General features: G+C 38.0%; 1 protein-coding gene and 1 long non-coding RNA gene across 4 annotated transcripts in view; one reads left to right on the forward strand and one right to left on the reverse strand.

The window, feature by feature from the left end:
* The first annotated feature begins 32 nt into the window (after positions 1 to 32).
* Positions 33 to 13,220, forward strand: LOC112963119. The gene is made up of 2 exons (XR_003252497.1): positions 33 to 2,104; positions 8,211 to 13,220. It is a non-coding gene; the product is annotated as an uncharacterized LOC112963119 (long non-coding RNA).
* Positions 12,432 to 22,785, reverse strand: part of APC (APC, WNT signaling pathway regulator) — a 95,920-nt gene continuing 85,566 nt past the window's right edge. For all 3 annotated transcript variants that reach the window (XM_026059875.1, XM_026059873.1, XM_026059874.1), the window contains exons 13-16: positions 22,411 to 22,488; positions 21,617 to 21,733; positions 20,401 to 20,615; positions 12,432 to 19,884 (exon numbers count right to left, since the gene is read on the reverse strand). In XM_026059875.1, the coding sequence (XP_025915660.1) occupies positions 13,323 to 19,884; positions 20,401 to 20,615; positions 21,617 to 21,733; positions 22,411 to 22,488 (6,972 nt within the window). In that variant the 3' untranslated portion in view covers positions 12,432 to 13,322. The remainder of the gene's footprint in view (positions 19,885 to 20,400; positions 20,616 to 21,616; positions 21,734 to 22,410; positions 22,489 to 22,785) is intronic.

The raw sequence follows: 22,785 nt of genomic DNA on the forward strand, positions 1-22,785 counted from the left end.
TGCTGAGGGGCGCGAGGCGGCGGCAGCGGCGGCCTCCCGCCGCGGGGGGGAGCCGAAGCGCTTGTTGGAAACGGGAACAAACCAAAGGTTTCTGGTGGAGAACAGGCTCAGCACGATGACCGTTGAGCAGAAACTGGAAGTGAAACACTGGGGGTCGCCTCAGCTCGATGGCTGCGTTCTTATCAACGGCAAAAGCGAAGTGAAGAACCCTACCAGCAGGTCGACGTTTCATTGCGAGGGGCTTCATTAAAAATGGCGCCCGGCCGCCAGGAGGAGTGTGCGGCCTTCTGCATGTGGGTTTTGGGGGTAATACTGTGCAGCAGTTCTGAGTGTGGAGACTCAAAGACTCGCAAAACACGGAAAGCTCAGCATCTCACCTGCAAAATGCTGTTTCACTGCAACTTCCTGGAAAAGCCAATGCCGTTCACACATGTTGGTGTGAAATTCAGTGACATGACCAAAATGTTGATAAGAATGGGACACATTATCAAAGATTGTTTCAGTGCTAAAACTGTGGCTCATGCAGCCTATGTACCCAAGGGCATGACAGCTGATCCAGATCTTTGAAGCCAGAAACTTTTTGGTCAATATTTTAAATGTTATGTGAGGATGATCTAGTACTAAGAAACCTTTACAAATAATTTGCCAGCATTTCAGGACACTTCAGTTATACCAAATGAACTATTCTGCACATGTTAAGTTTCCAGAGACCATATCAAGGGTGACATTCAAAGAGCAAACTTAAGTTTCAGTTCAAGCTGACAAAATGATTACTATGTTTTGTGATCACAGGTAGTAACAGTATTATGCTGTCTATTAGAGRGTGATGTTCCCGTTGAATGTTTTGTGCAGTCTCAGTAGTGAAAGACCACCCAGAGGTTTGGCAACAGCGATCAACTCTGTCCTTCATGAACATGAAGTGTACAAACCTACTGCTTGTAGGACAGTGCAGCAGTGATGATGGGTAGACTGAATGGAGTGCAAGCCCTAACGAAAAAGAAATTCCACAGGGTACATTTTGTGCACTGTTACACTCACCAATTAAACCTTTTCATGCAGCAGCTATGCTCCAGGACACACAAAGAACTGAAAGTATTTTTGCACGTTTTTCTGCATTCTCCTATTTTTTTCTGCCTCAAAAAGGCATACGGCTGTCCAAGATGAAGTACTGAATAGGAGGATGCTGAGACCGAGTGCAACACAATGGAATTTCCAGGGAAGAACTGTAAGGACAGTTCATGAAAACTTGGAAGAGTTATGGAAACGCTTCAGAAAGAATCAAGGTGGCATTTAGCACCCAGTCATGAGTTATTTGGGCCACTGATTCTTTTGAATGGTGAGCAGTTTTGTTGTCTTCTTTCTTTCCATCTTTCCTCTCATTATGCCAGATGTGAATATACTGTTCAAACTACTACAGAAGAGAAATACAACTGTGTGGTCTCTGCAATAGCAGCTTTCAAAGATGTGATTGCAGCTATATGAGATCAGGGCAAAGCTTTGGCAGCTCTTTAGAAAGATAAGCTGATAACAAAAAGAAAAGTTACACAAACCGAGCTGAGTCAAGTTATGAAGGAAGCTTTTGATCCAATAGTTGTCCATGCTGAAGACCGATTTCCAGAGAGTGATCCCTGATTACCATCAAGCTGGCTGATATGGAGTTCTTTAAAAAATACGTGTGTTATTTTTCTGAAGGGGGATAAAACACAGCAATTGACTATTTTCTGTTTTCAAGAAAAAAAAAGACACAGCTTGTTATTTTCTACTGATGCATAGATCTCATAAGTGGTATAAAATTCACTACATCACTGTTTTACAAAACAATATAGAAGAAATTTTCAGTGAAATGATGAACTCCTTTAAATTATAATCATGATATCTTTGACGACATCAGAACTGAAAAAAGATTTTCTTGACACTGAAATGTATGGAAGACCTGCTTGAGGAACATGAAAAGCACAGAATAACAGGATGCTTTAGCAGTGCTGTTGATAGAGAATAACCTAGTGAAGTCATGGAGCATTTGGCAAGGCTGAAGAACAGACAGGCACAGTCTTTTTGTGTGATGCTGTCAGATGCTGGGAAGAAAAACATACCTCTCTAAAAGGTAATTATTAAAAATAATTAGGTATTTAAACACATGGCCATTTTTTGTTAATTTATAACAACAAAACATTCTCATCTTGTTAGCTTGATAAAGAATTACCAGCATTGTTTAGTACAATACTATTCTTTCAAGTCTCTGTTGCATACACACACGCGTGTCTATTATGGGACTTTTGTTGAGATCCCCACCAACTAAACAGTGTCAGAAGTACCACTACTTTGGGAGCTGTTGTCCAACTTGTCAGTGCTTAACCTGTGCCTCAGTCAGGGTGGCAGAAGCAGGCTGGGCCAGCTGCTGTGACCTCCGTTCAGCAAAACAAGCAGTAGGGCAGGGAAGGAGGGAGGTGGGCAGGTCAGCACCGTTTGCTCCGCATTCGCTGCCTGCATGCGTGCTGCATGGCAATGAGACCCTGCAGTGCCAGGGTTGTGCTTCCCTAACAGCAGGCTGCAGGCTGTTACTTGTGCTCAGGGAGAAGGTGGGTTGTTTTACAATTGTTTACAACATTTAACCCTCCATGACTGTATATACAATATAAGCTGTGGACAGAGTAGATTTCATTGTACTCATTGTGTCCTAGTACCAATATCTATGCATGGCATACTCATCGTCTGATCTCTAAATTAAACATGTTCATCACTAAACCATGTTATGCATCAAGCTCGTTGCAGTTTATTTTTGTTCTTCAAATAACAATATGCATAACCTGGGACACACGGTCTTGAATCCCCCAAAAGGGTATAAACCTAGATCTCCTTCTGAAAAACAATGCTCTAGCAGAGTTTAAATAAAAGAACTACCTAATGCTTTTAGGGAAAAAAAATATATTTATTTGGTATTTCCACAGCTTCAAATACAATTAATAAAAATTAGGCTAAAACTTAATGAACAAATACTAAAAGTTATTTCTCCATTGTGCCATTTTTTTCCCTTAGATTTTTGCAACGTTTTTAATTTCTCTGTTACTTTGTAGACCACTTTCTGGTGCATAATGGACTGCTATTAGACAACAGATTGAGAAACTGCTATGACATTAGATAAAAAATGGCAGCAAACACAGCTGCAATTTGTGAGTGGCCTGATACTGTTACTGCATATTAAGTTTGCTCTCAGTCTGCCCACTTATTTCAGGATCCTGAGAAAGCTTTTATATGTTTGTTTGTTTAATGTTGCTATATTTGATAACTGCATGGTATTTTTTCCTTTGTTTGAATTTATATAGTTTCTTAACATCAACATACGTGGATTAATGATTTCTCTTCTAAAATAATATTTAAACTTACTTTTACATAGCACAGAAGCTACTTAGCCGATATAAGTATTTGTGGTGATGACATAAAGGATTTTTCACGTCTATTTCAGATGGAAAAAATTATAAACAATTCTTGGAAATTGAGTTTGTCGAGTTACAGATTGAATTATATCGCATACATGGCTGACCACAACAAGGGAAGCATGTCTTCTTTTCTGTATATCCTATTCTTACATACCAATCTCATGTCTTGGTGCTAGAATTCACAGTATCTTGAAACTAACATGCCTAAAATGAAGCATTAGATACAAACATGTCAGTTTAATCCCCACCATCACTATAAAACCATCACATTGAGTATATGGCATCCAGCCACTACATTTGTTCTAGTGTCACAAGAAATTTATTTTAAACTTAAATTCTGCATATTTCCAGCCTGAAGAATTCAAAGACATAAGTAGGTCACAAAACACACCAACTCAGGCATATAAAAGGAGCAGGCACTCTCCAAATATCTATTGTCCCTGACATCAGAAATTCAGTAATTAAGCAATAAAGTTCAAAACCTGGCAGCTCTTAAACATTCAAATCAATGTGAGGATAAGGTGTAATTGCTCTTGAGGACAGGACCCATGTATGTCTGAAGCAAAACTTCACAATTCCAAATAATGCCTTTGCTTAGTACCAGGGATACTGGTCTCTGAAAGCTGCTTATAACTTCATTCCGTATGTCTCAACTACGCAGTGGAAATGGAAATAGCAGGGAATGAACATTGCACTACGTGCACTTCAAACAGAAATCTGTCATAGCACACATGGCAGCGAGTAAGGTGTGCTCAGGCAAACCCTGTTTTATGACTGCGGCAGGGAAAAAAAACTATCAAAAAATTATAATCAAGGGCCTGTAAAATTATGAAACAGAAATTCAGCAGTGGTTGTGATACAGCCTGGTACATTTCACCTGGGATAAATCCAGATGCCCTAACTGAAAGTGGCTGCCCATGCAAAAGCATCTGGATTGAGCCAAAACAATACTTCTGCGTATTACTGGAAGTGATGTACAGGTATCAGCTCATTCAGGCCTAGCTTAGGTGTTCAGTTTTCTCTGACCTGGTGTTACACTGTATAGTCTAAATAGGCTAGAAATGTGTATATAACATACAGATTAGTGGCATCATTCAAGAGGAGGTATGTTTTCAGCTAGATTGGTGCAACACCTCTGTAGTGGACTGCTGATACAATGCAGAACAAAGAAAAGGGATGCAGGGTGAAATCTTGGTTGGTTCAATAGACATTGAAAGGAAGTGTTGAGCAGAGAAGGATTTTCCCACAGTCTTTATAAGCAAGGATTCAAAAAAATGTATTTTAAAATAAAATATAGGGAAAATAAATGGAAATAAAAGAAACCATTTAAATAGAAACACTTCATGAAATATGACACTAAGATGGAAGTGTAGGCAGTTGTAAACTAGCTCTGTCTGAAAGATAACTTTGAAGAGTATAGAGAAGAAAAAAAAAGAATGCTGTGCTTCATTTAGATTCACAAAAGTGGTGTTTACATATCATGAAACTTCAGTATGCAGACTGAACCATAGCATCTTGGTATATTGTACTTTTAGAATGCTGTGTACACCACTTTCCCAAAAGAAGTGATTATTTTAAATCCATGGACTACTACAGTTCTTTCTATCTTAGTAAGCCAAAATCCTGTCCTTTACCATAGGGGGTCTCTGGAGAAGCACCACCTCATGGCTATCCTACAATTTAAGAGACAATTGCACCACTTACTCTCTTTAGTACTCAGCAGAAAAGTCCCTTCTGTTCATCAGTATGATAGAGTCCTAGAAATAATCCTGATAGCACATGCATCCTTAAAAAGGCATAAACATCCACAAGATTTCTAAAGCTATTTTGGGCTTACTTGTTTCAATCTGCTTAACTGCTGCACCATAACAGCAGCAGTCCCATAGCTGCCTTGAAACAGCACTCCGGAATGGTACTTAATGCAGAACTAAAAGTCTTTTAGAATATCTTACCTAGACTCAACCCTTGACTTCAGAAAATACTGCAGACACCGTATACAGTATTTCTCTGAGATATGGGGGAAAACTGGCATGCATCACATTGCCGATGGACTCTATCCAATTTCTATTTAGCTGGCAACAAAAGAATTGGCAAAATGCAAATACAGAAAATAAGGATTTCTACCCATCTCTAATTCCTTGCTATTTGCAAAGAAAATGTGACTGGGAAAAAAAGTATAGTCTCAGTTTTACATCCAATTGTTCCTTGGCCTTTCTTTTTTGCCTTGTGGAACAGCTGACAGCTGTGCAAAGTCACAACTGTGCAAAGTCAGTTTGTAAGACCAAAAGGAACCATCAGTCATCCACACGTGACACAATAATACACTATTTACTCTGAACTCATAGCTTTCATTTAAACTAGGGGATTTCTGTCTGAAAGGCTTCCAAATGACTTAAAACGCTTAAAGGGTGTCAAATTATCCATCACAATTGGTCAACTGTTCAATTACTCTAAGAATAAAGGTGACAACTCCCTTTCCTCACCTGATGGAAAAAATCAGATAAAAATGGGAAATTTCTAGCCATTCATATTATGGCTTAATCTTTACATCTACCTTCCTGCTCTTCCATGGCTACTTCCATATAAAGTGTCTGCCACCACAGACCTTAGTAACAATCTAGTTAAGATGCACAAGCAAATCTGAATTCTGTTTATTGTATATCCACACTGCATCCCACCCCACCCCCCCAGTATGCTCTTCTGTACAGAGGATTTTTAGGAGAAGGGACAGAATTAGGCATAAGCTACCTTCATTCGGTATTAAATGTAATCACTCAAAATATCCCAGTTTTCTTGATCCTTACTTTAAACTGCAGGTGATAGTAATAATGCTTTTTTCTATATTCTGGCTATAAAATGTTATCTGGCTTTTTAAAAATTGCTAGTAAGGGAATTTCCTTTTCTATTTATAAATTAAAACTAAAAAGTATATTTTTCTCTAGAACACTTCAAAAATAAAGTACCAAAGTACCAAATCAGCCAACCAAACTCATTAATCCTGAAATCAGAACTCATCTTCTAAACTATGAACAGAGAGCTACAAATACTAGAAAACACAGTATCTTACTAACTCAGCAACAGTGCATCTTTTTAGTTTAAATGCTTCTGATCTAACTATATGTTAAAGCCTAAAGTGAACAGAAGGGTGCAAAATATGCATGTGTATGTGTGCATAAATGTGTGTGTTTGTATGTTGGGAATTCAACTAATCCAGGTCCTTTAATAGTCTCTAATCAGGGACTAAAGAATGCATTCATTATGGAAAAGAAAGACTTGAAGTTAACCGAGTCTCTACTGTGCTTAAAAGTCAAAATGAAATAAGCTCTTTTGTGAACCTCTGGTAAATAATGGAGGGAGGTAATGGAATTATGTTGTGGCAGAAGTAGATTTTGTTCTGTGGAATTCATTTTAAAATGAAACATGCAAGAAAACAGAGCTCCACTGGTAAATTCCCTGTCTCTGAGCTTATTTCCCATTTTTGTTTATATGAAACGTGACTACCAACAAAATCAATTTGAATGTTTTTAAGGCATTAGTTCTGATATACTCTGTCATTGTCCAAGTGTCTTAAGAGCAACTTCCTTTTAAATTAAATTATATTTCTAATACAGCAAACAGACACCTAACTTTTAGTAGTAGCCAAGAAAAGAATTCCACTCTGACAAGATGCAATCAAGAGGAAATTTTATGTAACACTGCAAGTAATAAGTTATGCATAGCAAGCCTAAATTCAGAATTAGTATACTGTGAAACAAAATACATTAGAATAGTTGAAGGAAGAATTAATTACAGAGTTAGGATATAAACAGTAATGCATCTCAGGCAGAAGCAAACAAAACTGAAGGAAAGATAATTGTGGGCTGAGTTTGTTAAGGAGAAACAGTATTTACAGGTGGGAAAATGCATCCTATCTCAGAGGATGACAATTCTTTGCAGAGAACCAGCACAAGCTTTATGCATCTTAAATCCCACCAAAAAGTACGGCATAAGAAATAAGCAGTTTGTACATCAGTCCTGGGCTCTTACTCTGGTCAGAAGTGCGTTTCACTGAGTGAACAAGTCCCCTCTACATCTTCATGATATCCTAATTGCAGTTTCACAGCCACTCAAGCAAAGGATGTTTTCACAAACAGCAAAATTAGAAGACTTTTCTCAAATCTTACAGTGGCAGAAATTTGTAAATACATAAAGCCAGAACTGTTTGGAAATTTCACGAGGAATAGATCACTTGCAAATCTGTGCTAGGGAGGCGTTACTCAGTCTTCCAGTAAGCAAACAACACATCTGGTAGACTGAAAGTTGACAGCAGAAAACTGAGGTATTAAATACACACTTTATATTCATCTAGATATTACCAATTCATTCCGACGCCTCCATTACTGTTGTGAACTCTTAAGCTCCTTCAGCCCCACACCAAATCCCCTTGCACTTCTAATATGTAACCAAACACAACACATAACCAGCCAACTTACTGTTCTGACTAAAAACTCAACCTTAACTACATTACCATTCTCTATAAACACATTTACAGATACAATCTGTTATTCTGCATACAGGAAACTATGAAGCTTAAGTGAAGTTTTTGTATGTGATTTGAAATGAAAAAAGAGTGTGGGCATTTTTACTGTTTTACTTAAAAGTGCAAAGGAGATGGCTGTGGAAGCAAAGGGTGAACACATTTGGGTGATCTGGGCTCAACAAATTCCTCAAAGTTTTAAGCGTGTGGAGGAAGTCATGCTTCTTACTGACTGACAATTTGCTTCTGATTCACAGCTTCATCCAGATCACAGTCTTGTCAAGAACAAAGCTGCCCGGCAGGTGGATGAAATTTTGCAAGGCATTACAGTAGGTAAATGAGGTTATGTTTAGGTGGAAGATTGTTAGAGACACTCTTACAGCAGTTCATACTATTTAATAAGAGAGCAAGGTGAGAAGACAGTTTGGGAGGCATCTAGCAAGAAGAGAATACAGGAGCTTGTAAGAGTCCACCTAAACAATTTCCAAATCATCCCTATAAGTAATACTGTCTTCATTAGGGAAGGGATGTGTTCTCTTCCCCTTCAAGCCTCTCCCAGAAAACTAGCTGCAGTAAATATATTTACTGGATGGATTTACTGCATTGAGTTTAACATTGAAAATTTAAAAACTGTCACCTTGATGTTTATGTATGACACAAAAACTGTTTTGGAAAAGTGCTGATGAAGAAAAATATCTTCCACAAACATAAACTACAGATTAATGTAGAAACTTGTCAGAGTTTCCAGGATAAAGGGCTTGTCTGGAACATAATGTATTTAAATGCCATGTGCTAGGGGGCTATTAGGCAGCAGTTCAGAGTGAACAACAGTGGAAGAGTCCAGAACCTTGCTTTTGCAAAAATTTTGCAAAAATTTGCTTTTGCTGTCTCAAAACCTAGGGTGAAGAACAGTTCTGAACTGTGCATGTCAGGTTGAAATTGCATGTAATGGTTTGATCTAATATAACACTCAGCACCCACAGAAGGAAGCTATCCCAGCCTTTCCTCTCACTAGCCCTTGCTGTTTTCAACCTACTCTTCCTTTTTGCTACCTTTGGCACTTGTCTGACCCTGCATTGACCCATTCAAATGGGGGCACTAATCCTACTTCTCCACCAATTCTGCCAGGTAAGAGTTGAATTAGCCAAATGAACTGTCAGATGAGTGCCAGAGGACTGCACAGCCAGGAGCATGGGAAGGGAGAAAGAAACTTCTTTCAACAGTGCAAACTGTTACTTCAGTTCAGAAATAACATGCGACTTTACCCTTAAAAAGAATGAAGAAACCTATTAACAAAACTTCATTGTCTTCTTGGTAATGTCCATTTCCCTTACCTCTAATGGGGGTGTGGTGGGGAGGGGGAAGAAACAGCTAGGAAATATTCCAAAGTGAATATCAAAGAATTCGACTGTCAGATTAACAGGCAAAAGTTTTGCATTTTCATGGCCTGCTTGCATACTTGCAAAATAAAATCTCATTAATTTGTGGGCATTGTTCTCCCTATGTAGTTTATGCAATTTATTGGGAAATACATGAAAGTACATCCCTGGGGAAAGACGGCTGAGAGTCTGAGAGTCTCTGAAATCTTTCCTTTTCTCCCCTTTGCCCAAGACACAGCAACCAACTTCCCCAAAGCCATCACAGATACTTGTCCACATTGAAGAATACAGCATAAACGATGTTTGCACTTTGAAGCCAAGTCTTGCTTGAAACAATATTCCAGGCATGTCAGGAAATCCTGGCAAGGCTTTCAATTCTTAAGCTGGCATCTCTGACAAAGAGTTTTGAGAATTATCTTTAAGCTTTCAGGGGAAAATACTCTGATGGAGAACTTCAAATGAAAAATAAAAACAGATTAGCTCCCTTTTAAAGTTTGAAATATTTAGTCAGAAGAACTTTCACAGAAAGTGAGCAATAACCTTAACTGTGGCACACATGCAGCTTATAGCAAGAAACTAAAATGAATGTATATTTAAGAAAGTGAATTAGAATTTGCAAGGTGGTCATGTTTCCACTTTTCACATCAAGAGGACAAAGCTGTAAGTCAGTCTGAAATCAGCGTTATGAGTATTTTCAGAGTAAATTGATTTTCAGTACTAGTTTGATATGTACCGGAAATGGTAAGCTAATTCAAGGACAACTAAAGGTCTGCATGCAAATCACAAAAGTTCTGCCAAAATCTGGAGAAGGATAGGTAATGCATTTTAGAAGAACAGTGAAATGAGTCTTGGTTCCCTCTTACTCCTTACTTTTCTTCTTTTTGACTTGATATAAATAATGTCCTGTTACCTACTGTGGTGACTTCATAGAAATAAAACAAAGGAATAAGCAGAAATCTTTAGCAGCGTAAACCAAATCTGGCTATCATTAATCTAGACATCGTTACAAAACCAGAAAAATGGAAAATGGCTTTAAAACGTATAATGTGGGTGCTGGATTTTATTTCCAGCATCCATTTTTATAGTTAAGCTTAAACATATCTTTGTATCCTAATCGCTAACGTAAATCAAACATCATGGATATTCTTAAATATGCTATAAAGGGTCTTAATGGATGCTGAACATTTTAGATGTAGTATCTGAGAGATGTAGGTCTGAAAGGGATTTCTAAAGGTCACCTAAGCCCATCTCTCTGCACAGAGGCAGTATGAAATACACTAAAGCCCATCCCTAAGAGATGTTTGCTAAACCTCTTCTTAAAACTTCTATAATGGAAAGTTAACAACTCCCATGGGAAGCATATTTCAGTTCAGTTCAGTTTCATTTCACTACCCTTACAGTTGGGAAGTTTATCTTATCTATATCATTTTTGCTACAAATATAGGCTAGTTATAAGGATATTAAGAGAAACTTCCCAATTATAATGATCATGAAATACCTCCAAGACTATCCACAGAGGCCATTGCAATTTTCAAAGACATTCTAGTGCATGATACACATACAGTTATTTATTATTTCACCTCATCTTTTTTTTTTTTTAATGGCTCAGTTATAAAACTGCAATCAGAATTTCTTTATCTGGATTCAGTTTAACTTTAAACACCTAGCAGGATGTAGATGTAAAGCTGATGCCAACTGACCATCCTGGATTACACAGTATACCTACATGTTAACAGTTAAAAGCCCAACACAAAAAAAGTATCACATAATTTATATGAAAGATAGTCTTGCATTTTAAACACAGGGATGGAGTTCTGTATTTTACTCCAATAGGAAGCCCTGACTTTGAACAAATCACAATCTTTCACCATCTCTAGTTCTTCATCTTTAAAAGGACAGTAATATTCCTATTAAAGGTTTTTGTGATGACTACTGTATGCAAATATATTAAATGAAGAGTGCTGCTTGTTAAAGATTCACCAGATGAGAAAGATCTATAGCATGTCTATAAGCAAATTAGATGGGAGACAAAGTATAAATGAGGAAATAAGATACCACTTCTTCCAACATGATATTTTGGTATTGGCTTTTAATTTAATCTTAGTTGACTTCTGGTGATAGTATCTCATTTCTGTTATAAAAAGTGCATTTCATATGCAGAATTTAAGATAAAAATAGATTAATTTCAATGTCAAATGAAGTACAATAGCCACAGATATGATACACTCTACAACTGCATTAAAGCTACCATAAAATTATATTGCTCTATTTCAGGGAATCCTGAAATCAGGGCATTTTGAATCATGAATACCAATTATTTAAAATGCTAATGTTAGAATAGTCGAGTCGAGATACACAACAAACTGAAATGCTATATCATGATTTGGTCAATCATACACACAATGGTTACTATTATATTCTTTTATAAGTGTTTCTACTTTAAACCAAATCTCATCTAAATTCAGACCATATATATATTTTAAGCACAGATTTCTCTTTTCAGCACTGTTTACACACAAACCATATTCACATCAAAAAGGCTTGAGGCAGCAAATGTCCTGGTTTGTGTATAAAATTGTTCTACTATAGTAACAAATTTCTTATCATGGTATTTTTGCAATATTTTTCCCTTGATCATTTTTAAAAAATAAATAAAAAAATGCATGAAGATTTCAAATAGAATTAAAATTTCATCTTACAGTCACTATTTCACATTCTACATTATTTTTCCCAATTAAAAAAAAAATCTTTTGTTTTATAAATATTACTTTTATACATACAATATTGTTTCAGGCTTGCAGTCATGAAAACAATTATACTGCTTGGCTTCTGGAAATACCCTGCCTTTAGCCTTGTTATGCACCTGAGATGTGTGAAACCGTCTCAATTACAAATATAGTACAGAAGACCTAGGGCCTGATCCTGCAACTGTTATAAGCATCCTACAACAGCCATTGTCAGGGATAAAGGGCGAAGAGTGGAGGTGCAAGATTCTGCTGGACCAGGCCTTAAGTGTAAGTGCATTATACAACACATTATAAGGTGACATCTCAAAATAAAATACCRTCCTTTTACGTAATGCAGAAGTAACACACACAATTTACATATAGTAATAATTTATTCTGAAATGTTCATTTTAGTCTCTGTTGAGACATCACCCATGTCTCATTAATAAAAGAGCAGCCATCTCACCTCAAATACCAGAATATACAACAAGTTACAGCATAGCAAAAAAATTCTACCTACTTTAAGATAAAATCTAGTTCAGGTAAAATAATTTTGTTCAAGGTTTTACAGTTACACAGTTTTCCTTTTGTTGCAGAGCACAAAAAGTGTAAATCGTTACACCATAGCTATCTATGCACATTATGTGACCACAGAAATGTTAATCATTACTTCGGAAAATGAACCATCAGTTCCATTCATGCAGAAAAGCAGGCTGGGAAAGCTTGTTCAGCAGAAACCATATTACTGTGAATTTCACAGCCACATGATTAATTATCGGGTTAGATGGACTCACAAATACTAAAACTGAGTATACTGTTTTTGCATAAATAATACCAATTCTTCCCTGATGTAGTTTAGTCAGTCTGTAATCTAGAAGTGATTGATAAAGCAATATGACTGTATCGTCTCTATCTGTAATGTTCATGATTTCAAGACAAGCAATATTTAAAGGATTATGGGATGGGATGCTAATTAAGTACATGTTAAACATACTGTACAAATATAATTGCGTTAGCAATTTTACTGCAAACTGTCAAGCAGGCATCCCTCCAAAATATTACCAGTGAAGACAAAGTATACTATCAAATATGGCTTCCAGAACAAGGACCCTCTAACAAGAATCAAACCTATTTACAAAAAATAAAAACAACAAATAAAACCAATCCCCAGTCTTTTAAAGTTTCATTTGAAACAAAATYTTTCTCCATAGCTGCTGTAAATAATACATCAGTTTTACTTTTTTATTTTTATTTTTTGATGCATTTAGACAGAAGTCACCAGGTAAGAGCCTGAATGGCGTTTAGGGCTCTGAGTTCCACTGGAGTCTGTATTTTCTGTCTTCGAGTCACGTTTCTTTGTGCTGTTATTTACCGGTGTTGGTATTTGTGATGGCCGAGCAGAACTGTTGTCAGCACTACTTTTCCTGGGGCTTGGATTGTAGTTGAAAGGAGTCACTCTTGCTGCAACAGCGCCACTGGGGGAGCTATGTTTGCTGGAGCTGCTGGAACTGAATGGTGTACGCTCACTAACAGTATTTTCATTATTTTCTGGTGCAGGAACGGGATTATTCTGCACAGGTTTTGCTTCAGTTCCTTTCTTGTCTGGACTGTCTATTTGAATAAATGAGTTCAGGCGATTTTCTAAACCAATGGTACGAACAGGAACGTTTCCATTCCCTGCATTTTGTTTTTCTTGACTCTCTTTAGAATCTTTACCATTCACACCCTCTTTCTCTGAAACACTGTCAATAACAGGGGGAGTATTTCCAGTTGGGGACCTTCCAGATCGAGGATTATTAATTGGGCAGTCTTCTATCCTCACCCACACATCCTCTGTCTTAGAGACAGCTGGTGCCATCTGATAAATTAGAGTTTTGGAATCAGAGACATTTGCTGCACCTGAGGAAGAATGCTGAGGATCATTCATTATTTGAGGAATTTCGTTTTCTTTTATTTTTCTCCAAGTACCTTTTGTTGGTGCTTGACTTTCTTTACTTTGCTTGGGTCCAGAAACAGAACTTCCATGTTGCTTTTCATCTTCACTTTTTGCCTTTTCACTGGATTCAGAAGAAGCTGACAGAATTGAGGAAGAACTTCCAGTTCTTCGCCAAGTGCTGACACGAGGAAGCGATGAGGAATGCTTACTATGCTCACGCTTCCATGTTCCTGATCTATTGACTGGCAATCTAGATGGACTCTCAGAATGAGAACGAGCTATATCATGACGTTTCACTGGTCTCCCATCATATTCCACAGAAGGGCTCAGATTAGGGGGTAATTTTCGCCAACCACTAGTCTGGGCAGTTGAATGAGTGGATAAAGACATATCAGGAAGAGATGGACTTAAAACTGGCGTCTGTATTTGGGATCTAGTGGGAGAATCTGGCCTGGAAGGAGACAGAGATTCAAATGAAGCAGACTCTTCTAATTTCCGTCTTAGAGTTGGACTTGGAGCTTCTTTAATAAAAGTTGACTGACGAACCAGAACAGGTCTCTCAGATCTGTCAGATTCACTTCCACTAGATTTTGTGGATGACATTCTGGACAGTTCAGTCTTTTTGTTGGATCCACCACTACTGAGAATCTGGTTTAATCCTTTTGAAGCAGACTCACTTCTGGGAATGCCACTGTTACTCTTAGGTAAGGCAGTTTGCTTTGTAAGGTTTTGCTGGCTCATCTGCCTGCCCGGTGATGTATATGACATTCTTCCCGAACTTGAAGATTTAGTTGAAGCTGTACTAGGAGACGACGTCCTTGGCAACTGAGACAGTTTGTTGGGAGGACTTATACCATTTCTTCCCGGGGAAATTGAGTTTCGACCTGGAGACTGCAGAGGCCTGCTTAATGGCTGCTGTTGAGGTCTGGAAGGAGTGGAGTCTCTAGATCCTGATCTAGAAGGTCCTTTACTTGATCCACCCTGTTGAGAGGGTTGCCTAGTTACAGGAGCTGGCTCAGGTTTCACTGATGACTTGACTCCTCTTGGAGAACTAGTGCAACTTTGGCCTTCACTGGGACTCTTGGAGTTTGTGTTTTTCAGTGGGGGACCTTTCTTGGAAACAGGACTAGTACTTGAGGAACTATTTCGAACTCCTGGAATATGAATCATTGTCCTACCACGTGAAATTGAAGGCATACTTGTTTGTTGTGGTTGCTTTAGCTGGTTTGAAACTTCTGAACTGGAGCGAGCTTTTCCTGTAATTATACTTTTATATACTTTTTTTCCTCCTTTGATTCCCTTATTTTCAGATTCTACTTTTTTAGACTCCAATGTGCTCTTCTCCCCTGGTTTAAGAATTCTTGGACCTTTATTACTAGTAAAAGGCTTTTCTTCTTGGTCTGGGGTAAGATGAAATGGTGACCCTAGAGAAATACCAGATTTTAATGAAAGGATAGAATCAGAGTCTGATGAAGCTTGTCTAGACAGTGATGCAGCAGCTGCAGCTTGATGCAAGCTACTAACTATAGAATTTGCACCTTCTTGTATAGCTTTCCAATCAAAGTTCTCTGAATCAGGTGAGAAACCATGTTCCGAATCCGGCCTCTGTATATCTCTCAAATCCAGTGTTAAATCTTCTGCCAGTATACCACCCATATTTCTGGAATTATTTTTTTCACTTTCACTCTTTACTCTTGAAGGCTTTTTCTTTTTAGGCATAGCAGAACTAATGCATTCCTGCAAAAGATCATCTTCCGAGTCAATACTAAGAGAACTCAGGGAGCTGTTTCTAGAGAAACATACAGGTGTATCTTCAACGTGAAACGACTTAGGTGCATAACCGGAAGTCTGAGGTCTACTTGATTCTATCTGTGAATCAGGAGCCTCAGTTCGTTTTGCAGGTTCACTTTCTTTGTTGTTATTGTTTTCTTGATCAATATCACTGAGGGAACTAAGAGATGAATTGCGAGAAAAACAAACAGGTGTGTTTTCAATAGCAAAATTCTGCATTTTCTCATCTGTAGCTGCTCCTCTGTCTGGAATATCTTTAGTTGACTGAGAGAAAGTTTTAGGCTGGCTTCTGCCTGGTGGGTGTTTTTGACAGACTTGTGTCCTATTACTTGGTTGCTGATTTGAAGACTGCTCGGTATTAGTGCAGTCTTTGGTTTCTGTTTCCTTTGCTTCTTTTCCTTTTCTTAATTCCGCTTTTTCCCTTGAAAGGTCAACATCATCATCATCAAAATCTAAAGAACTTAGGGAATCATTCCGTGAAAAACAGTATGGAGTTCCCTCAATAGGCGTGTAATGATGAGGGGAATCAAACGCAAAGCTTCCTCTTACACGCTCTTCATTATTTGGAAGTTTGTCATTAAAATCTCTTGAATTATTTTTAAGATGTTTCTTCATGTCCCTGTTTTCTGAATAGCTTCTTTCATTATTAATGGTGCTTTTAGGCTCTGTGTTTTTTCTTATACGTGCTCTGTATTCATTATTTTGGGGAGTGGGCTTTACTGGTGATGTTGGCTTCTTTTTCTCACCTTCTGATTGGTTTTTGTTACTTAGAGATGAAGATGCTTGTTGAATTTGATCCATTATCTTCTTCACTCTGAAAGGTTTGTGACTTTTTCCTTTTGGCATAGCTGAGTTAATACACTCAGCCAGAATATCACCCTCTTCTGTTTTGTCATCATCCAGTCCTGGGGCAGTCACAGTTGAGCTTTTCTCTCTCTGAGAGTCATCTGTACTTCTGCCTTCTGTAGGAATGGTATCTCTCTTTTCAAATTCCCCTGAGTCTGTCCCAGTACCCACATTCTCTACATTGGCCAACTCATTTGGTGGTGATTCTATTGTGAGATCACTCAAAGATGTAGCTGTTGAAAAATTTATTGGTGTACCCTCAACACAATATACCCGCGGCATATCATCTCCAGGTGTAAAACTCACGTGCTTTTGGGATTGCAGCCTGCTTTGTGAAGGCAAAAGTTTGTAAACTGGCAGCTGGCTTGGCTTCCTGGCTACAGGAGGAGGTATTTTTGAGGCACATGCTTGAGAAGGCTTTTTGGCTTTACGTGAAGATTTTGTTGGCATTGCAGAAATAATACATTCTTCCAGAATTTCAATATCGTCATCATCAGAATCATCCAGAATGTCTTTTTCTGCTTCAGTAGGCTTCTCTGCTTTCTTCTCTTGGTTATCCTTTGCATCATCTGGCTGTTCAGGTTCTGCTTCGTTTCCATGTTCATTTTCATGTACAGGAGGCATTATTCTTAACTCTACATCTTTCTGTATAAATGGTTCATCAAGACTCAGAGCACTTAGGCTAGAAGAGCAAGAAAATCCATCTGGTGTACTTTCTGTGGCAAAATGTAGTAATGTATCAGCATCTGGCAAAACCTGAACTCTTTGAACAGCTGCATTCACAGCTGCCTGTCTAGGACCAGGTTCTCTCTTTTCTGCATTAGATACTTTACCTTTAGTTGCTTCTCTCTTTACTTGAGCTCCTTGAGCAGGGGGTGGAGTTTTACTTCTGCTCGGAGGCATTGTTTGTCCAGGGCTGTCTGGAAGATCACTGGGACTTATAATACCACTTACCATTCCACTGCAAGGCTCACTTTGAACCGAACTAGCAATTGAACGGCTTTCAAAACTATCTAGGGAACTTACAGAAGTACATCTGCTGAACATGAGTGGAGTCTCTTGCACATAATGTTCTGGTGGACTTTTAGGAGTCTGTGCACCACTCTTTGAGGGAGATTTGGCACCTGAAGAAAATTCAACAGCTTTATGTCTAGAGGAATCAGAAGGAGATAAACTAGAAGTCTGAAGTCTGCTGGATTTTGTTCTAATGTGTTGTGATGTTGATGCGACTTCACTTACTGCACCTTCTGTAGACAAAATCCCACTGTTCTCTTTTAGTTCTGCTATCTGTAGTGTGTTATTAGCATCTGTCACACGGGTGGATTGATCACGCCCCATTTCATCTTCAGCTGATGACAAAGATGACAAAGAGCTACATCTTGAAAAACATATCGGTGTATCTTCCACACAGTAAGTTTGCATAGTTTCCTGATTAATAGAGGGAGTCTTACAGGAGGCAGTCTTTTGAGCATGACTGCCTCTGCCCTGTGCAGAACTTGGGTGAAGTTGGTTCTGTCTCTTTGAACCAACTGAAGGGGCTGATGCGTTCCCACTGCTTGAGGAAATAAGGTCAGTTTTAGTGCTTTGAACTGACGAACTCTTTGAAAAAGTAAAAGATGGCTTCTGAGAAGGCGGAGGAACTTCTGTTGAATATTTTAGACTATAATCAATAGGCTGATCTACATGATGTTCCCCTTCATTGTACTTTATGCTATAATTGGTTGGTCTGTCTTCTTCCTCTTCATGTTGTTCCTCCTCAGAATAGCGTTCACTGTAGTTTGTTGGCTTATCATCATCGTAATCATCAACCTGGCACAAGGACTGGCTCACTTTCTGATTCATTCCAAGAGTTGAGCCTACTCTGTTCTGATCTGAACCGCTGGATCCTCTTGATCTAAAAGAAGAAACGCACTCTTGTTGTCCAAAAGGCGACTGATATTTCATGTGTTTATCATCTCCGCTTTCAGTATATATGGGGTAAGTTGCATTTTGGCTCCTTGACTGCCTTTGTTCATTTTGTTTTATTTCATCATCTATTATGTGCTTAGGCCTTGCCCATCTTTCATTCTGAGAGGGACTCTGCCTTCCAGAATTTAACTGTTCATCCGAATATTTAAGACTATAATTAATAGGAGTGTCCAGCTCTCCATCATTGTCATCCATATGATTTGCACTATGTATCTTATGTGCCAAGTCAGCTGGGTATTGACCATAACTACAAAATTTACTTTCATCATCTTCTGAGTATGATTCAATGGAAGGTTTCATTTGGCCTCTTTTACCATAGCCATCACTGCTGCTGACGCTATTTAAGCTATCATTTGAAGCTCTCTTGTATTCTATTTTTGTGTAAGGCACAGGACATGTCCTGTTGGAATTTTCAGATTTAGGAAAGTACGTATTTGAGTGAGTATGGGCAGTGGCTGTTCTTCTTGGGCCATTTCTGTCTTCTGTCAAACAGTGCATTTCAGAAGTGGAACCAGAACTTCTGTCTTCTTGTGGAATATGCATGCTTGTTACTTCTTCCATAACTTTGGCAATCTGAGCTGCAGCAGTAGAAATCTGCATTCCCATTCTCTTAGAGGAGTTCCCAGTATTCTCTGTAGCTGGATGATAGCTATTTAAACCCACTGCGCGATCCCTATCAAGACTTCTGTCTTTCTCAGATCGAGAACTTTCTGTATTTCCTCTGCTGGAGGAAGAAGAGCCAGGCAATACTGTAGTACTTAAATATGGCGAAAGCACAGTCACATTACCAGTATTAAAACTCTCTGATCTGCAAATCCCATCATCATGCCGATTGGAGTCCAAGACATACTCACTGTATATATTTTGCTTATGCCTCTGCTTATTACGGTGAGAAGCTTTTGGGCTTAAATTATCAATGTTGTCAAAAGTCTCTGATAAATGCTGAGCATCTAATTCTGCTTCTAGTGCCTTTTGCTTTCTAACATGAAGAGATGGTAAGCTTGATCCTGGAGACATAATATTGGCATCCTTATATTTTGCTGGCCTATTTGCCATCAGGTTTCTCAGAGCTGCAGCACTGCCCATTGCTATCATTTTGTGTTTTGAGTGAATGAGATTTTTGAGCATGCTTACTGCTCCCATGTCCCACAGTGCCTCCTGATCCTTTGCATTTCGTGCAGAAAGATTCCACAGGGTCCCACATGCATTACTGACTATTGTCAAACTGTGCGACTTCAGGTGCTGTAACAAGGTTTGTAAGCAGCTGTTCTCTCTCAAGATTTGCCTGATGTTGAGCAATTGAAAACAAGAATTAGTAAGTGGCACTTCAAAAGGACAAAACAAACCAAAAACCTACTACACTATAAAGCAAGTTTAGTCCTAGTAAAGATAAAATATGCTTTCTCCCAGGCAAATATACCTTATTTTTCCTCAGTTTTAATCTGAATGCTAATCAAATTCTGCTACGGATATGAATAATTTGCTCCCACACAACACTCTCTATATGAAACAATTTTCCATTTCAGGTGGTTTCCTATGACTGATATAACTAATGAATTTCTCTTTCCAGGAAAAGCTTTTAGTACAATTCATCATTTAACAAGCAGCAAATACATTAATCCTTTTACATAGTCCTGTTATCTAAATGGAATACCTGCCTTATCAAATCTTTTAAAAAAGTTAATCCTTAATTACTCTACTCAATATGTGCATTCATATTAGAACTCAGTCATACAAACTGTCTAGTAAATATACATTTGGTATCACTACAGATTTTCAGAAAACAAGAAAATATATTCACCTGTGGTCCTCATTAGTAGCAATTAAGCTAGAAACATTTCTTAATATTCCTCCTCCACTTTCAATGATGGCTAAAGTGTTTGTTTGGCTCCGGTATGTCAGTGTGCCAACTAGAAATGCAAGAGCACCATCAACAGCACATATATCAGCTTTGTTCTCAGTGCAGTGTGCTGACAAATTCCATAAGGCACTCAAAACACTTTTTAAGGTGGATTCCTGGGAAGATAATAAAATGACAGAATTTCAACTATTGATCATAATCCCTCAGCAATATGTGAGTCAGCTTCGATGAGATTTTAACAAACTTGTTTTTCTAGCTCCCATAGATGCAAAGATAGCTTTGAAAATGTGAACCAAGAATAAATGAAAACAGTAATTCCTTCTGAGCCTGTACACAGCCTGAAAATACAGCTTGGAGAAACAAACTGCTTCACTGATTCTATCCCAGACTTGCAAACAACAAAATTCATTGACGATGGAATCTGGCTTCTTTCCAGTTAACTACAGAATTTAATTTTTGCTTGGCATGAAATCTCTACACATTGTATACTGATGCCCGATATTTTGCTTTCTGTTTTCCTGCATATGCCACTATTTCTCTAGTTTTCCTCACAACTATGAATTAAGTAGGTTTCAGTTTCTGCTTCCTGTGCACATAAACTAGAGGCAGGCGGCACTGCACACAGAACTACTTTTGTTTGCTTATCTCTCCTTCCCTCATCTATGAATTTGTTATTGCTTGCCAGAAACTTTGAGCCACAATACTTGTCAGTTGCCGTAATAGTAAAAAGGGTCTGTAGATTACCAGGCAATGGACTCTGGGACAGAATATAATCCTATCTGGTTACCAAATATACATCTATAGAATGGCAAAGTGGAAGTTTATTTAATCACAAAATCAGAAGATGGTTTTATTAAATGGCAAATTATAAAAAATGCTATTGGAATGTGCCATTAGAACAGTACAGCTCATGAAACAGAACAGTGAAAGCTATCAACCCTCATAAATAAAATTCCAGAAACATTAGTGGTTCTCAGATGTCATCGCTACATTGTGATCAGCTGCTGCCCAGTTAACTCAAAGCAGTTCTCCTCTTCAAAGGAAACTACCTGAAACACCTCAAATATTTGACCAACTGCTAATGTCAAAAAGGATAATATCTGTATTCTGTGTAAAATTAATACAATCTCTTCAAAACTTATCACATAAAAGATACCTTCTTAACTTCTAAAGCACATTCCATCAATGCTTTCACACTTCCAACTTCACGTAGAGTCTTTTTACTGTTTACATCTGCTCTCCAGGACAAGTTTCTCAACACACTGGCAATGACCTGCAAAACAAGAAATAAAAATAATGCATCTCAATACAGCTATTTCTTTAGTAGCTTATCAGCACATCCTCCTGGATTTCTGGAATCCATTAACAATGGTAATGTTCAGCTACTGAACTAGCCTTTTGCTGAAATTTGTTTTTCATTCTATTCCTAGATAGATTGTCCCAACATTTCAGTATGAAGTTTGATCAAAGGTACTGGCTTTTGTGTGTGAGTACGTAAAACAAAGATTTGAAAGCAGGTTCCTTGCTTTCCACACTGGCTGAAAAATTGGACCAAAAATTCACATTCATGCTCTATTCTGATGTCTGTTGTAGACTTTTTATGTAATCTCAGGAGAGAGATTTATATTATCTTTTTCTCAGCTTTTCCAGTTATAAAACAGGGCAATGATATTGAAAACACACAATCAGACCAGGAAGGATGGTGCATATTTAAAAGAGCCTCATTCAAAAAAAAGACAAGAGTCACAGCACACTAGAGACTCCATGAAAGAAGATATGGATTCAAACATAAAATTAACCTGTGGAGAGGCAAAATGAGTAGAATTAAAGTAAATATTAGGAAAGGAGAGCAGAGATACAATAATTCAGTATAACACAATGAAATGGAAGAGATGCAAGATGATGGAAATGTCTAAGCTAAGGGAATATTTAATTGCAAAAGGAAGTTACCTGTTGCAAATCTTCACTTTCAGATTTTAATTGGGCTACAAGAGCTCTCATGCAGCCCTTCATAGAACATAACGTAGCCTGTTAGGAATCAGGAGGAAAAAAAAAAAAGAGAGAATTAAATGGCAGATTAGGCAGCTTGATTGTGCATAATGCTTTTATATTTTAAGCTAATCATCTCTGAAGTTTAACAAAGCATAGTAAAATAAGCTGCCAACAACAGATATTTGGTCTACAACTAATAAAAAGTTAAGCATAAGTATCAGTTTCTATTCTGGAAAATACTTGCATGCTAAAGATGTGCTAAATTTTGTATTTTTGACAACAAGTCTATGACCAAATCTGAAACACTACTAATTTACATCTTTACTATGTCCT

This window comes from Apteryx rowi, unplaced genomic scaffold (genome assembly GCF_003343035.1).
Source record: "Apteryx rowi isolate R43461 unplaced genomic scaffold, aptRow1 scaffold_161, whole genome shotgun sequence".
In the NCBI taxonomy this organism is placed as follows: domain Eukaryota; kingdom Metazoa; phylum Chordata; class Aves; order Apterygiformes; family Apterygidae; genus Apteryx; species Apteryx rowi.